Genomic DNA, 15007 nt, shown 5'->3' with positions numbered 1-15007 from the left:
ACCATAATCATATTATGTCACCAATTTGACAGTTATCAAATTCAACAACAATTCATTGTGTATTGAATTTTATAGAAATCGAAATAATGAATTATACTAATTCTCAAAATATTGACATGTGTCAAATATAAGCGCTGTGAGTAATTATATAATTGACATATGTCAAATAGCATTGATTTATCAATCTGACGCCTCGGACAAACCATAATCATATTATGTCACCAATTTGACAGTTATCAAATTCAACAACAATTCATTGTGTATTGAATTTTATAGAAATCGAAATAATGAATTATACTAATTCTCAAAATATTGACATGTGTCAAATATAAGCGCTGTGAGTAATTATATAATTGACATATGTCAAATATCATTGATTTATCAATCTGACGCCTCGGACAAACATACGACAGAGTTGATCTTTTTTTTTTGTTAATTGTGAATATCGATTTGGTTCAATTTTATAATTCGAAAATTAAAAAATATGAAGTAATTGTTTCTTTTATAATTGTAATTGTTATAAATTTAGTCAGAGATAATTTGAAGAAAACAAATGATGTTTTTGTAATGTCAGTCACATGCGAAACGGATTTTCGTTCGATAGTTGCGTTTCTGTGTTTTTCTGGTCTGCCCAATTGCCAATTAGTATATCTCCCTTCTTATCATCGGATCGCAGATTGCGTAATTTCTATTCGAAAACAAGTCCAATTTACGATGAAAGCCAATTCGTTTTCCTCTTTAACGAGAAGATAACAATCCGGCGGCGGCGGCCAACATCTTCATTTCTTTCTTCGAAAAACGAAACGCATTTTATTCACCCCGCTTCTTCACTGTTTTAAAGTTTTCTTCCGTTCTTCGTGAATAATGGATATACGAGGGTAGAAAATTGTTTCTCCACCACATATTTGTCTGTTTCTGTGTGCGAGTATATATGTTCTCTCCTTTTCGTCTCGAAGAGCGAAGATAATGTTGCGGGAATAATTTAGTAGATGCGGTGTGTTTCTTTTCTTCGTTTTTGCGGATGAATTTTCATCTAATGCCGCCCCGGGGAGTCTCGAGTCTCACTAAAATTCTCGAGAAAAACAACCGAACTTATTTACGGCACCTTTACGTAATCGCGTTTAAATAAACTAGTGAATACTTTATTAAAGTAAGTATTCAATTGCATGGATGGAAACAAAATGATGATGATGATGATCGCGATGTAAACGCTTGTAATAATGTGGCATTTCCATGCAGATTGTCGGAGTTGGAAATAGGGACGCGACAAAGTCGATGAAAGGGTGTTTTTTTTCTTGTTCTAACCCGAAGATGGAAATAATAGGGTTAACAGATATGCAGCGCCGCTCGAGCGAGGAGTAATCTAATTCTAATTATCCGAATGTAGTGTGTGTGTATCATGTAGTTTGCTAGGGGGATGTATTTCAGAAGGAAAATGGAAATTTCCCGAACGCACGAGAGAGTGAGAGAGGTTTTCTTCCGTTAAAAGCCTCTCCGCTAAAATTGTCGGCATTCCCCTGGTCGGATTCGACCCAATTTCCTTCTCCGTCTGGCACCCAGCTAAATATTTCGGGTTGACCCAGTTTCCAAGAGGGGGTCTTCTGCCACGTGCAGACCTGCACAATAAGCGGTTGTGCAAGAGGTGGAGAAGGGGTTGCGGGTTGCGGCTGGGGTTTGGTTTGTTTTACGCAACCCTCGCGTCGGCGCCTATATACAAAAAATAAAAAAAATAATCCTAAACATTTATCTTTTTTGTTGTTCACCACTTACACTTGCTTGATGATCTTACGCAAGACGCGGACGTGCGCCGGATGAATCACATTCGTTGCGGATGGCACGTCTTGGTCGTCCGTCGTAAAGGAAAAATAAAAATTGTTATGAAATGAAGTCGAAATTTGTATTCGCGCAGCAAACGGAATCGGCGCCGAATGTCGTCTCCGCATTTCTTTACGTAATTGCAGTTCGTCTCAGGCATCATCTCAGATAACAACTTACAAAATACCAAATAATATTTCAAAAAATTTCATCTGACATTGACAATTAAACGTCAATCAACTGGTAAGATTAGTTTTCAATTTTCAGTCAAATTCATGACAGTCAGTCAAATTTTTGACATTGACATCTAAAACTCGTTCAAAGTTATATTTCATAAACGATCCGAATTGAAGTTCAATTCCAATTGATCGTATTTATCCATATTTAATGAGTTGTTCAAATTGCTCGAATTTATAATTCATCGTCAATTACCATTATAATTTCAATTTTTTTTAATATAAATTGTATTGAAATTAACTCTTTTTTTTTACATTTCAATTCATGACAATGATTAAATTTCTAATTGTCAAAGTGACATCTTTTGAAACAATATTAAAAAAAAAATATAAATGATGTCAAAGATAGTTACTATAGCAATTGTAATAATTGAATTCGATAATTACAATTCAAATGTCAAATTTGACATATTAACTTATGACGTTTATTAATTGTATGTTAATTTTTATTGTTCGATTTTAATTAAATTGTAAAATTTTCATTGATTTTTCAGGGAAAACGAAAAAAAATAGAAATCCAACATCATGTCTTCAGTAAAAGTAGCAGTCCGCGTTCGTCCATTCAACAACAGAGAAATCACGCGAGAATGCAAGTGCATCATAGAAATGGGCGGAAATACAACCGGTAAGTCTTAGATTATAGTTATTGATTCTTTATATACTCGATTTTTCAATTTTCAAATTTAAGTAGAGATTGAGCTCATAATAAGAATTTAAGACTTTATGATAATCGTTAATTTATGTAAGTTAATTTCTTCAATTTGAAAGTTATAAAGTTTCACGTTTAAAGCATTCTTGAAGAAATTTTATTAGTATCACATCACAAAGCAAAATTGATTCTGCAAGTTATCCAATTATAAAAGTTCAAGAAATTATGATCAGATATCATCAATGAAAGATATAACTCTGAATTGAAATTCTGAATCGCCTTTTTTTGGCCTAGAAACGAGCCTCTATTGCGCGCTTATTCCCCGGGCCGCAGCCGTCGCGTATCGATCGCGAAGAAGCGCAGATGCTCTCAGCCCACCTCGCTCTTACGAATATGCCCATTATTTCAGCAGGTGGCGAAAATTCCAATTTGCCGCATATTCCCACACGTTTCATGCACAAATTCCAATGTTTTATTTTTCTTCTTTCGTTTTTCAGCCATAGCAAATCCGAAAGCGCCTCCAGGATCGAAAGAGGCCATAAAGAGTTTCAACTTTGATTACTCGTACTGGTCGCACAATGTGAGTTTATTACATAAATCCAATAAATGACTTTGTTGTATTAATTTTCGTTTGTAATTTCGCAGGAAAGCGATCCAGAATTTTCTTCCCAATCTGTTGTCTACAAGGACATCGGAGAGGAGATGCTGCTGCACTCCTTCGAAGGCTACAACGTCTGCATCTTCGCTTACGGCCAGACAGGAGCTGGTAAATCTTACACGATGATGGGAAAGCAGGAGGACGGTCAGGAGGGAATCATCCCGCAGATCTGCAAGGATCTTTTCACAAAGATCAGAAAGAATACTGCAGCAGATATGAAGTATTCAGTAGAGGTGAGCTACATGGAGATCTACTGCGAGCGGGTCAGGGATCTGCTGAATCCTAAGAACAAGGGCAATCTGAGGGTGCGAGAGCATCCCTTGCTCGGACCCTACGTCGAGGATCTCAGCAAGCTCGCGGTCACCAGTTATCAGGATATCCACGATTTGATCGACGAAGGTAACAAGGCGAGAACCGTCGCCGCGACGAACATGAACGAGACGAGCAGCAGATCTCACGCCGTCTTCACGATATTCTTCACGCAGCAGAGGTACGAAAAATCGGATGAGAAATTTTACTTGAATGCTTTAAAAACTGTTCTGTTCAAAGGTACGACGAGACCACGGATCTGTGCACCGAGAAGGTATCCAAGATATCGCTGGTCGATTTGGCAGGATCCGAGAGGGCCGATTCGACCGGAGCGAAAGGGACGCGTCTCAAGGAGGGCGCCAACATCAACAAGAGTTTGACGACGCTCGGCAAAGTCATCTCGGCGCTCGCCGAAATCGTAAGTAACGAAACGCTTGACCAACAATATACAATATAGATCGAGAAAATTAAATTTCTTTATATATATATATTCAATGTTCCATGCCATCTTTTCATAAAAAAAAAATACTCTAACGACAGTCGGTAAGTTTGTTTTCGGTTATCTTATTCACTGGCATACGTTGTTATTGTGAAATTGGCTTTCATTGTTTATACCTTTATATTTTTGAAACCTTTCCCCTGTAATCCGCTTCAATCGAATCAATTGAAATTTAGGCGGGGAAAAGCAAGAAGTCCAAGAAGGCTGACTTCATCCCCTACAGAGATTCAGTGTTGACGTGGTTGTTGCGCGAGAATCTGGGCGGAAACAGCAAGACGGCCATGATCGCAGCCATCAGTCCTGCCGACATCAACTACGACGAGACACTCTCAACCCTCAGGTAACTACACCTTTTCCCCATTCAAAAAAAAATATTAACATCTTCAAATGTTTGTTCCAATTGCTGTTTCTTTCATTTACTTCTTCATTTGTTGATTTTGTAATATCTTAATATCTGCTTTGGCACTAAATCGTTTCTGCTCTCAGATATGCGGATCGCGCCAAGGCCATCGTCTGCAAGGCGATCGTCAACGAAGACGCCAACGCTAAATTGATCAGAGAACTGAAAGAGGAAATTCAGAAGCTGCGCGAACTTCTGAAAGCCGAAGGAATCGAAGTGCACGAAGGTAAATATCGCACGACCGACCCTCTCCCCTCCATCCAAGTCCAGAAAAAGATAGATCTGAACCAGACAAAGAAAGAAACGAACAAACCCGACTATTGGCAAATCAAAATTTCTTTTATTTATAATTTATTATCATTTTCGTTTTTCTAATCAACGAAACAACATTTTTGGCGATTCAAAATTATTACTCCGATTTACAAAAAAAATAAATAAAAAAAAAAACGTAAAACAAAACATATTCTTAAACTGGATGTGTTCTTTTGCGGCGACCTTCTTTGCTTAGGGCCCGACGGCAAAGTTGTTGTTGAAAAGCGGGAGACGCCCCGTAAGTACTTCCCATACACAAAAATTGGCTTCTAAAAAGCTTCTTTAAAATCAGCCACAAAGATGTTTCATATTTTTATGTATATATTTATATATATATGTATACAAAACAAAAGTATCAATTGATCAAATTTTATCTGCATCTCATACGATTGACCGATTTATTACAAAAGCCAATTCTTTATTTTATTCTTGTTGTGATTGTTGCAAAAGCCACCACCGTTTTTGTTTTTCATTCTATGATCCGTTCCCATTTATTGTTTTTATTGTTATTTTTATCTTTTATAGTTTATGAATGGTTTTCGTCCAACACGAACGCTTCTTTATGTTTCTTTCATTATTTTCGTTAATTTTGTACATCATATATATCTGCTTCAATTTGGCCACCATTATATCTATATTGTAATTGCTTTTTTTGTCGTTGTTTAGCCGCGAAGCTAAATGTTGGGTGTGTTGCGTTAGGTACGGAGGAGGTCACCAGGTGCAACAAGGAGAACATCAACAATAACAACAACAACAATAACGATGGTACTCAGACCGGCAGGATTCGGACGCCTTCGACGACCATCGCCGAGGAGGCCGTGGATCAGTTGCAGGCCAGCGAGAAGTTGATAGCAGGTAAATCGCTCGATTAAAGTGAAAGTGTTTTTGCACGATGTTTATGTAATTGTTTTATTTTTGCAGAGTTGAATGAGACTTGGGAGGAGAAGCTGAAGAGAACCGAAGCTATACGAATTCAGCGAGAAGCCGTGTTCGCGGAAATGGGCGTGGCCGTCAAGGAGGACGGTAACACGGTGGGCGTGTTCTCGCCGAAGCAGACGCCCCATCTTGTAAATTTAAACGAAGACCCATCTATGTCAGAATGCTTGATTTACTACATCAAGGTAAATCTTTCGACTTCTTTTCAAGATTTTAAAAATGTAATACTTTTGTATTTGTTTAGGATGGTGTTACAAGGATTGGATCGGCCGAGGCTAATATCCCGCAGGACGTGCAGCTTTCGGGATCGCACATCAATTCGGAGCATTGCACCTTTGAGAATAAGGAGGGCGTTATCACTTTATCACCGCAGAATGGCGCCTTGGTTTACGTGAACGGGCGCGAGGTGAGATCTTTTTTTAACATTTCTCTTTGATACATTTTGTTGTATTTTTTTTTCTTCGATAGGTTACGGAGCCTATAGTGCTGAAGACCGGTTCCCGAGTGATCCTGGGCAAGAACCACGTGTTTCGCTTCAACAATCCGGACGCGGCGCGCGAGATGCGCGAGAAAACTGCGGAAGCTGGAGACACCGTGGATACTGCTGAACCGCCCGTCGATTGGAATTACGCGCACGTTGAGTTGCTAGAAAAGCAAGGCGTGGATCTGAAAGTGGAGATGGAGAAGAAGCTGCTGAATTTGGAGGAGCAGTATCGTAAAGAGAAGGAAACGGCTGATCAGCTTTTCGAGGAGCAGCGCAAGGTGCGTTTTTGAAGATTTACTTTTTGCCTTGAAGCTTATGGTTTTTCTTATTGCGCGCAGTGCTATGAGGCGAGGATCGATGCGCTCCAAAAGCAGGTGGAGGAGCAGAGCATGACAATGTCCATGTACAGTTCGTACACGCCGGAGGACTTCAACAACGAGGACGACATCTTCGGTAAGTCTGCGGGTGTTTCGAGCCTATGGTTTTATAGAGGGAGCGTTTTTTTTTAGTGAACCCTCTATTTGACGCAGAATGCAACTGGACGGAGCGCGAGTACGAGCTGGCGGCGACGGCGTGGAGGAAGTGGAAGCACCACCAGTTCACATCCCTTCGCGACGATCTCTGGGGCAACGCCATCTTCCTTAAGGAGGCCAACGCGATCTCGGTGGAGCTCAAGAAGAAGGTGAGCTATCTCAAGATTACAGTTGAATCGAATTTGCTGAAGCAATAACGATGCTTCAGGTCCAATTCCAATTCACATTGTTGACGGACACTTTGTACTCACCTTTGCCGCCGGATCTGAGACCGGCCATCGATTACGATGCGGACGAGGAGGGCGCACCACCGAAGACCATCGTCGCCGTCGAGGTGCAGGACACCAAGAACGGGGCCACCCATTATTGGTCTCTGGATAAGTTGCGGTGAGTGATCCAGCTTCATTTTACCTTCTTCTACTTGTTTAGTTTCGTATTAGGTTGCCGTTCTCGTCTTTTTGTTGTTGTTATTCGTTTTCGTTCTTTGTTGGGGACCGTGGTAGACCTATTTATTTGACTATTTCTGAGCAGTCAGAGGTTGGAGCTGATGCGGCTGGTGTACCACACTGAGGAGTCGCCGGGTAGTCCGGATACGCCGCAGGGCGACGACTCCCTGCTGCGGTGTCTGAGCCAATGCCCGTCCACGACACGCTTCTCACTCTCCAGCCTTTTACCCTCGAGGTTGGTGCCACCATCACCAATTTATATATATAATAAATACTCTAATAGCGGTTTCCAATATCTATAAAATATTATTGTTAGCAACAGTAAACGTGACATTGATGCGAATTTATTTTTAAGTTTATTACTTATTATAGATATTGGGAACCGTTATTCTATATATTATAATAGGTGTCCAATATATATTTTCTTGGCTTGGTACGTGGCTTTTTACTCTAGGCTCATTATGGTTTTTTGCTTTTTTATGATTACCGTTCTTCATTTTCAATGGTGGCACCGGAACCTCTATGATTTCGTTTTGCTTATAAATGTTCATTAGTCTTTTGCCATTTCATCTATATGTGTAATCTTATTTCCACCTCAAGCAGACAAAGGCTGGAGCTGATGCGCGAGATGTACCACAACGAGGCAGAGATGTCTCCAACTTCGCCCGATTACAACGTCGAATCTTTAACCGGCGGAGATCCATTCTACGATCGATTCCCGTGGTTCCGAATGGTCGGCAGGGGTTTCGTCTACCTCAGCAACCTTCTTTACCCGGTCACTTTGATCCACAAGGTGGCCATCGTCAGCGAGAAGGGAGATGTGCGCGGATATCTTCGCGTCGGCGTTCAAGCCGTTATGGACGAGGACAATTCCGATCAGGTCGGCGTCAGGCAGAGCGCAAGGATCGCGTTCGAATCTCCCAAAGGTTAGTTTCTCTCATGCAAAAATGTGCCTTTCATCTCGAATGCAACGCTTTCTTTTCTGTAACGTGTCGATGTTCAGGTATCTTGGACAGAAACGCGCATAACTTAGAGGATCGCATTGTTGAAGGTCAAAACATCATAGACCCGATCAAGCTAGACGAGCTGATCGAGTGCGACGCCGATTCCGGTCGCGGCGACAGCTCCGTCTCCTCTGACGTCAAAGAGGAGGACATCCCGGAGCATTTGAACGTGGGCAAAGAGTTTACCTTCAGGGTCACAGTCCTCCAAGCAGTTGGAATCTCCACCGAATACGCGGACATTTTCTGCCAATTCAAGTAATTAACGCAGAAAACGTTAAATTTAAACGTTGATTAATTATCGTTAAATTATAGCTTCCTCCACCGACACGACGAAGCGTTCTCAACTGAGCCAGTCAAGAACACTGGAAAGGGAACGCCGCTCGGTTTCTATCACGTACAAAACGTATTCAAATCTTTTTACTAAATTGAATTTGTTTCTTTTTTTAACTTTCAATCAATTTTAGATTACCGTGTCCACGTCGAAATCGTTCGTGGATTATATTAAGACGCAGCCGATCGTTTTCGAGGTGTTCGGTCATTACCAGCAGCACCCGTTGCACAAGGACGCCAAACTGGAGGGTTCGGTGCGTCAACCGCCGCGCAGAATGTTGCCACCCTCGATTCCGATCTCGCAGCCCGTGAGGTCGAGCAAATTCGGGGCGTTGCCATCCCCGTGCACCGCCCACATCCACGCCAAGGTGGACGTACTCGTCTGGTTCGAGATATGCGAGTTGGCACCGAACGGCGAATACGTTCCCGTCGTGGTCGAGCACAGCGACGACTTACCTTGCAGAGGATTGTTCCTCCTCCATCAGGGAATCCAGAGAAGGATCAGAATCACGATCGTGCACGATCAGGCCGTCGAGTTGAGATGGCGCGATGTCCGTGAACTGGTTGTGGGCAGGATCAGGAACAGTCCGGAATCCGAAGACGACGAGGACAACGATAACTCTGTTCTATCATTGGGATTGTTCCCTGGAGAGTATCTCGAGATTCCCGGAGACGACAGGACGATGTTCCGATTCGAGGCCGCCTGGGACAGCTCCCTGCACAATTCCGCCCTGCTCAATCGCGTCACCTCGCAGGGCGAACAGATCTTTATGACCATCTCGGCATATCTCGAGGTAATTATTAATTATCAATTACCTAAAAGAAACAACATTTAATATTTTGCAGCTCGAGAACTGCGGTCGTCCAGCGATAATCACCAAAGATCTCAGTATGGTTATCTATGGTCGCGACGCCAGGACCGGACCAAGGTCCCTGAAGCACCTATTCTCCGGCAACTATAGGAATGCCGAAGCGAATCGCCTGAGCGGAGTGTACGAGTTGCTCTTGAGGCGCGCCAGTGAAGCAGGTAGTCCAGGTAGCTCCCTAGACTAGTCCTCCTCATTCAAAAAAACAATATATCAAAATTTAAAAAAACTCACACTTTTTCGATCCCAAAATTTACTAGGTCCGCTTCAGATTGGCTCTTCCAAAAAAACTCGTAAATCCTCGCATGTTTAGTTTTAATCTTCTTCAATATAATCACGTGTTAACATTTATCTTTGATGTTTAGGAGTGCAAAGAAGGCAGAGACGAGTTTTGGACACGAGCTCCACGTACGTTAGGGGCGAGGAGAATCTTCACGGATGGCGTCCACGTGGCGACTCCTTGATCTTCGATCACCAATGGGAGCTGGAGAAGCTTACGCGTCTGGAGGAGGTCGAGAGGGTCAGACACACCCTGATCTTGAGGGAGCGTCTGGGATTGGACCGGACGAGTATCAATAAGCTGCAGCTCGAGTACACGAAGAGCGAGAAGGAGGTGTGCAACATGGTCGCAAAGAACAACAACATTAACGTTACCGCAGCAACCGAGGTTTACGAGTACTCGGATCGCGAACGCGATCTGCTGAACCGTTGCGTGCGTCTCATCCAAGGGCGCGGCATGAGGGCCGAGAACACCTTGAAGGACGACGTGACCAGTCCCTCCGAGGAGATGACCGAGATGAGCACCAGCATGATGTCCAGCATCGTTTCGATGGAGCTGTGCTCGCCTGAGAGGGCTGCCCTTCCCGGAGAATGCGCTCCATTCCCACCGTTACCCGCATCCCCGCCAGGTCCCAGAGACCCGGAGCTCGTCCTCTACGTTCCAGACATGGAGGAGATCAGGATATCGCCCGTCGTCGCACGCAAAGGATATCTCAACGTGCTCGAGCACAAGACCTACGGATGGAAGAAACGCTGGGTGGTAAGTCAATCTTATCAAATACTTTACATAATATTTCATCTCAATTCTAATTCTTGAATTACTTCACTTTATGAAATATCTTTTGGATATTGCGTAATACTATTATTCACTATTTTATTGATAAAATCTTTGTTTGAACTTACCGAATCTTCGTTACTGAATCACCGTCAACAACATTTGTTATTATGCGTTGCTTGGTTACCAAATGTCTTCATCTTTTTATTCGTGGAATTATTATGCAACCAATACTGCTTAAAAAAAACATCTAAACAACTGTCGTCATTATTTAATTTGTAATTTAAAATTGCAATCAGAATTTCCGTGAATCGTCGAAGTTGCTAATGACAGTATTGAAAATGAAATAGTTTTAAATTTTTCGTGGAATGGATGAAGCGAGGTCGCATTCGCAACAATAATTTCTGAGAAATATCTAAATTGCCAAATGACATTCTCCAAAATGATTTTGTTTTATTTTTCACAGAATTATAGTGGGTTTTTATATTGAAATTATCGAAATAGAAAACCCCATATTGTTAATGATTGATTTTTTTTTTGTAAACTTCGAGTTTGAGTATGATGATGACCTTTCATGAGTTTCAAGTAGGAAGTAGATGGTACCCCTGACACGGATCTTTATTGTTTGCTTTTGTGCGTAGGCTGTGCGCAGACCGTACGTGTTCATCTTCCGCGATGAGAAGGATCCGGTGGAGAGGGCGTTGATCAATTTGGGCACCGCCCAGGTCGAGTACTCGGAGGACCAATCGGCGATGGTGAAGCTGCCGAACACGTTCAGCGTGGTCAGCAAGCATCGCGGTTACCTCCTGCAGACCCTCCACGAGAAGGAGGTCCACGACTGGCTCTACGCGATCAATCCGCTGCTCGCCGGACAGATCCGCTCCAAGTCCGCTCGCCGTCATCCGCAGACTCAGAAGCAGCAGCAGGACGCCAACGAAGTCACGGTGGCAAGCAAATGAGAATTACTCAACATGGAATCTGTACTTGTGTATTGAGCTTGTCCTCATCCTCTCTCTCTCATTCACTCACTCATTCTCTGTCTGTCTGACTCTTCGGATAACAAAAGAAGAATGGAAAAAAAAACAAAACAAATTTTAGAAACTATAGATTACGTAAAATCCCTTTTCGCGCTGCTTACACGTAACGTAACGTAATTTACATATATATAATATATCCAATACTTAAATGTTCCCCTCGAATCACTTGATCGAATGATAAACCTCTTGATTTGATATTCGCTGCGATTGATATTAAGGACGGAGATGATGATGATGTTGATGATGATGATGATGACTTTAATGAAGAAGTTGAGGACGCGACGGCGGTAATCGGGGTTGTGATAGAAAAAAAAAAGAAGTCAAAGATTGGGAAATTGTTGATGCTCAAGTACAGGTTTCATAAATAGAGGTTTAAGTTTGCGGGTGATTTTGATCTAGTCATTACTATTTAAATAATTTTAGTTCATTTATTTTAATTTCTTGAAGTTACACAAAAAGAAAACAAATCATTCCTCTCTCTCTATGTTCCATATATATGTAAATTTATATAATTTTTTTCCGGTAGTGACGTTTGTTTCTGTTCTCTCTCTTACTCTCGTTATTTTTGTAGATAGTTGAATTTACCGTGTAGCAACAAAAAAAAAGATACTTTATTCAATCTCAATGTTCGCTTGTATAGATTTTAAACATTCCGAAGACGAGAGCGACTGCGGAAAAAGAAAACCAGTTAATCGTAAACGTAAACTAATGATAATATATATATATAAATATATGTGTACACGGAAACAAGAATAAATTTCTTTCTCTCTCTCTATCTCTCTAAATATATGTATATTAAATAGAAATTATTGATAAATCGATGGTCTTTACTAAAATTAAGGCCTCACACAAAGCGAACAGTATAATAATAATCTTAGATTTAGTATCGTTTCCTTTTTTTGTTTTCTTCTCCTCTCCAATCAAGGAAAGAGATACAAAAAAAAAGTAAGCTAAGATCCTCAGTAAATGTGTGTATTTTGTGTGTGTTCGCAAAGAAGTATAACTAAATTAACAAAAGAAACACAACAAACTTTCGGCACACTATTATATATGAATGTTACAATGTACAGGGTTGTCATAGTTTAGAGGTGGAGCTGAATTGGTTATTTCCCCCCACACACAAAAAAAAAACAAAACAAATATAACTAAAGCTTTCAAATAATTACCAACCACACAAAAAAATTAAATAACTAATAACACGATTCATTCCAATTTGTAAGTGTTGTGACGAGATTGATTTTAGCGAATGTACATATGTTAAGAATTATCTGCACAAATTTATTTTGAAAACAACAACTAATATATACCTTAGATGGGCGACGTATTCAATTCTCGAAACAAACAAAAAAAACAATTCCAAATTTCGTTTGTTTCTTTCGTTTTTCTTTTGTTGTCTAAAGATACGGCTGACCGGAATAACATTTACGGTTATCCCAGATCACGTCGTATAAATTACATTCCCTTAAGTCTATAAATATACACGGTGTGTCATGCTGCGATGATTAACGGTGCTCCGGAGGAGACCAAAAACGAAAACACAATGTTAATTCGATGGTCAAATTGGTTTTTTCCTTCTTCTTCTTTGCGCGCAATTGAATTTTTCGGGTGGGCGATGCGAGATTTGTCGCGCAGAACACGTGGGCAACCGAGTGTGTGTTCAATATTATTCGCGTATCCGCCTCGAAATTTTAACAATCCGTTAAATGATGACATTTAAATTGTCATAATCTGACAGTTGGATCATTCCAAAATCAAATCAAGTAGACGCAATGACGTTGACAGATTTTGATTGTCACGTAATTTTGACGTTTCAATAAAAGTCTTGGTCAACTAGACTTGACAAAGTTACTCGAATATTGTTACATCATACAAATATTTAAAATAAATTGAACGTCAATGTCAAATTTTTATAGTCATTAAATTAAACGTGTTTATTCGATCCTCAGGAGACTATAAACAATATTTCTTATTATTATTGTAAAGTGAATAATACATGAATTGGAGTAAATAATCGTTAAGATGTAAAGAAACTTAATATGTAAATGTAATAAAAAGAGAACATTACAAAGAGTACGATAGAAGTGTTTTAACGATGCCAAAACAAAAGTTGATTTCAAGTTTATTTGTGATGGTCATCAAAATGCAGATCGTCTACGGCTCGTCGCATTTCGCTAATATGACACAATGGCTTCTGACGGTTCGTGCAAATGCTTCTTCGTGCTCGTTCAGAAAATTCAACACAATTCAAATGCGCTTGAAAATCAAAATCGAAAAGAAACAATTAACAATAACGTGTCTGCTCGATCTGCTTTGGAGGTCGCACAGGAATGTCATTCAAATGTCACACTTTGTCGGATGATTCATGCATTATGTTTATTCATTATTTCTCAATAAAATAATGGTATTTAATTTTTGGAAATTTGTCATTTATCAAGTGTCAAAAATACGAGACGAATCAACGAAATTCCAGACTTATTGGAATGATTCGCGTTTATCATCGATAAACATTTGACGTTTCTCAATTTTTTTGACGTTTGTCATGACATTTTCAAATTTTGACGTTTCTTTATTTTTACAAATTTGACATTTGTTTGACATTTTAACAATAAGTATTTAAATTTGACGTTTTCAAATGTTTGAAAGATGAAACGTCATAAACGTCTAGTTTTGACCGATTTAAACTGTCAAATATTGAAACGTAAAAGATTGATAAGTAAAACGGAGATTGTTTCGTTTCATGATCCACCGTGTATATGTTTACACAAGTTGAGTATCCATCAGATGGATGGAACCAACGTATTTCCGAAAACGTGCAATCCATAATATAAATAATTACGTATATATATATTTATTGTTATCTGCTTGTTATTTAAAAGAGAAGTAAGTAGAAAGAATTGGTATAGAGAGAAGAGACGAGCGAGTCGTAAATATTGAGAGAAGATATGGTATATAATATAAATATTGAATATTTTTATATAGTTATAATTTTTTATTTTGAATACACTTGTACCGCTAAACGCTTACGAAAAACCATGAAGAAATTGCAAAAAAACAAGAAATTATTACGAGAGGAACACATTACTTGATAATATTATATTTAACAAAAAAAAAACTAATAACGATAACTTAAATACTAATGAAGCTATATGTATTATAATAATTGAATATATGATGTATTAAGAGGATTAAAAAACAAAAAAAAAAACAAACAAGAAGTATATATAATAAATCTATAATTACTAAATATGTTGTAGGTGGGGAAAAAGACGACGAAAAATTGAAAAGAAAAAAAAAAGTGTGGATGATGATGATGATGAGAATAATTATTGAATTCGGTTGCGAAGACGAGAGAAAAACTATAATATGAATAAGAATAAATAAAGTATAGGGAAAAAGTTTTAATTATCGTCGAGTTTCGTTAATATGAGTTATTTTTTTT

At 39.6% G+C, this 15007-nt stretch overlaps 1 protein-coding gene across 19 annotated transcripts in view; it reads left to right on the top strand.

The window, feature by feature from the left end:
• The window catches only part of LOC108566956 (kinesin-like protein unc-104), a 27003-nt gene extending 15116 nt beyond the window's left edge, over positions 1-11887 (top strand). For 3 of the 19 annotated variants that reach the window (XM_017927155.1, XM_017927137.1, XM_017927120.1), the window contains exons 2-24: positions 2546-2676; positions 3198-3280; positions 3346-3848; positions 3908-4085; positions 4208-4210; positions 4343-4506; positions 4653-4792; positions 5075-5116; positions 5578-5733; positions 5800-5999; positions 6059-6220; positions 6283-6576; positions 6637-6751; positions 6808-6980; positions 7040-7218; positions 7363-7512; positions 7878-8203; positions 8281-8536; positions 8594-8684; positions 8746-9405; positions 9458-9647; positions 9843-10516; positions 11173-11887. In XM_017927155.1, coding sequence (XP_017782644.1) covers positions 2577-2676; positions 3198-3280; positions 3346-3848; positions 3908-4085; positions 4208-4210; positions 4343-4506; positions 4653-4792; positions 5075-5116; positions 5578-5733; positions 5800-5999; positions 6059-6220; positions 6283-6576; positions 6637-6751; positions 6808-6980; positions 7040-7218; positions 7363-7512; positions 7878-8203; positions 8281-8536; positions 8594-8684; positions 8746-9405; positions 9458-9647; positions 9843-10516; positions 11173-11490 — 5157 coding nt within the window. In that variant the 5' untranslated portion in view covers positions 2546-2576 and the 3' untranslated portion in view covers positions 11491-11887. Of the gene's footprint in view, positions 1-2545; positions 2677-3197; positions 3281-3345; positions 3849-3907; positions 4086-4207; positions 4211-4342; positions 4507-4652; positions 4793-5074; positions 5117-5544; positions 5734-5799; positions 6000-6058; positions 6221-6282; positions 6577-6636; positions 6752-6807; positions 6981-7039; positions 7219-7362; positions 7513-7877; positions 8204-8280; positions 8537-8593; positions 8685-8745; positions 9406-9457; positions 9648-9842; positions 10517-11172 lie in introns of all 19 variants that reach the window. The other 16 variants (XM_017927147.1, XM_017927129.1, XM_017927113.1 and 13 more) reach the window with 14 other exon arrangements.
• The last annotated feature ends 3120 nt before the right edge of the window (positions 11888-15007 follow it).

Source organism: Nicrophorus vespilloides, unplaced genomic scaffold (assembly GCF_001412225.1).
Source record: "Nicrophorus vespilloides isolate i.1.1-1 unplaced genomic scaffold, Nicve_v1.0, whole genome shotgun sequence".
Classification (NCBI taxonomy): Eukaryota; Metazoa; Arthropoda; class Insecta; order Coleoptera; family Silphidae; genus Nicrophorus; species Nicrophorus vespilloides.
The sequence above is the reverse complement of the archived record's forward strand: the minus strand, read 5'-3'. Positions and strand labels throughout refer to the sequence as shown.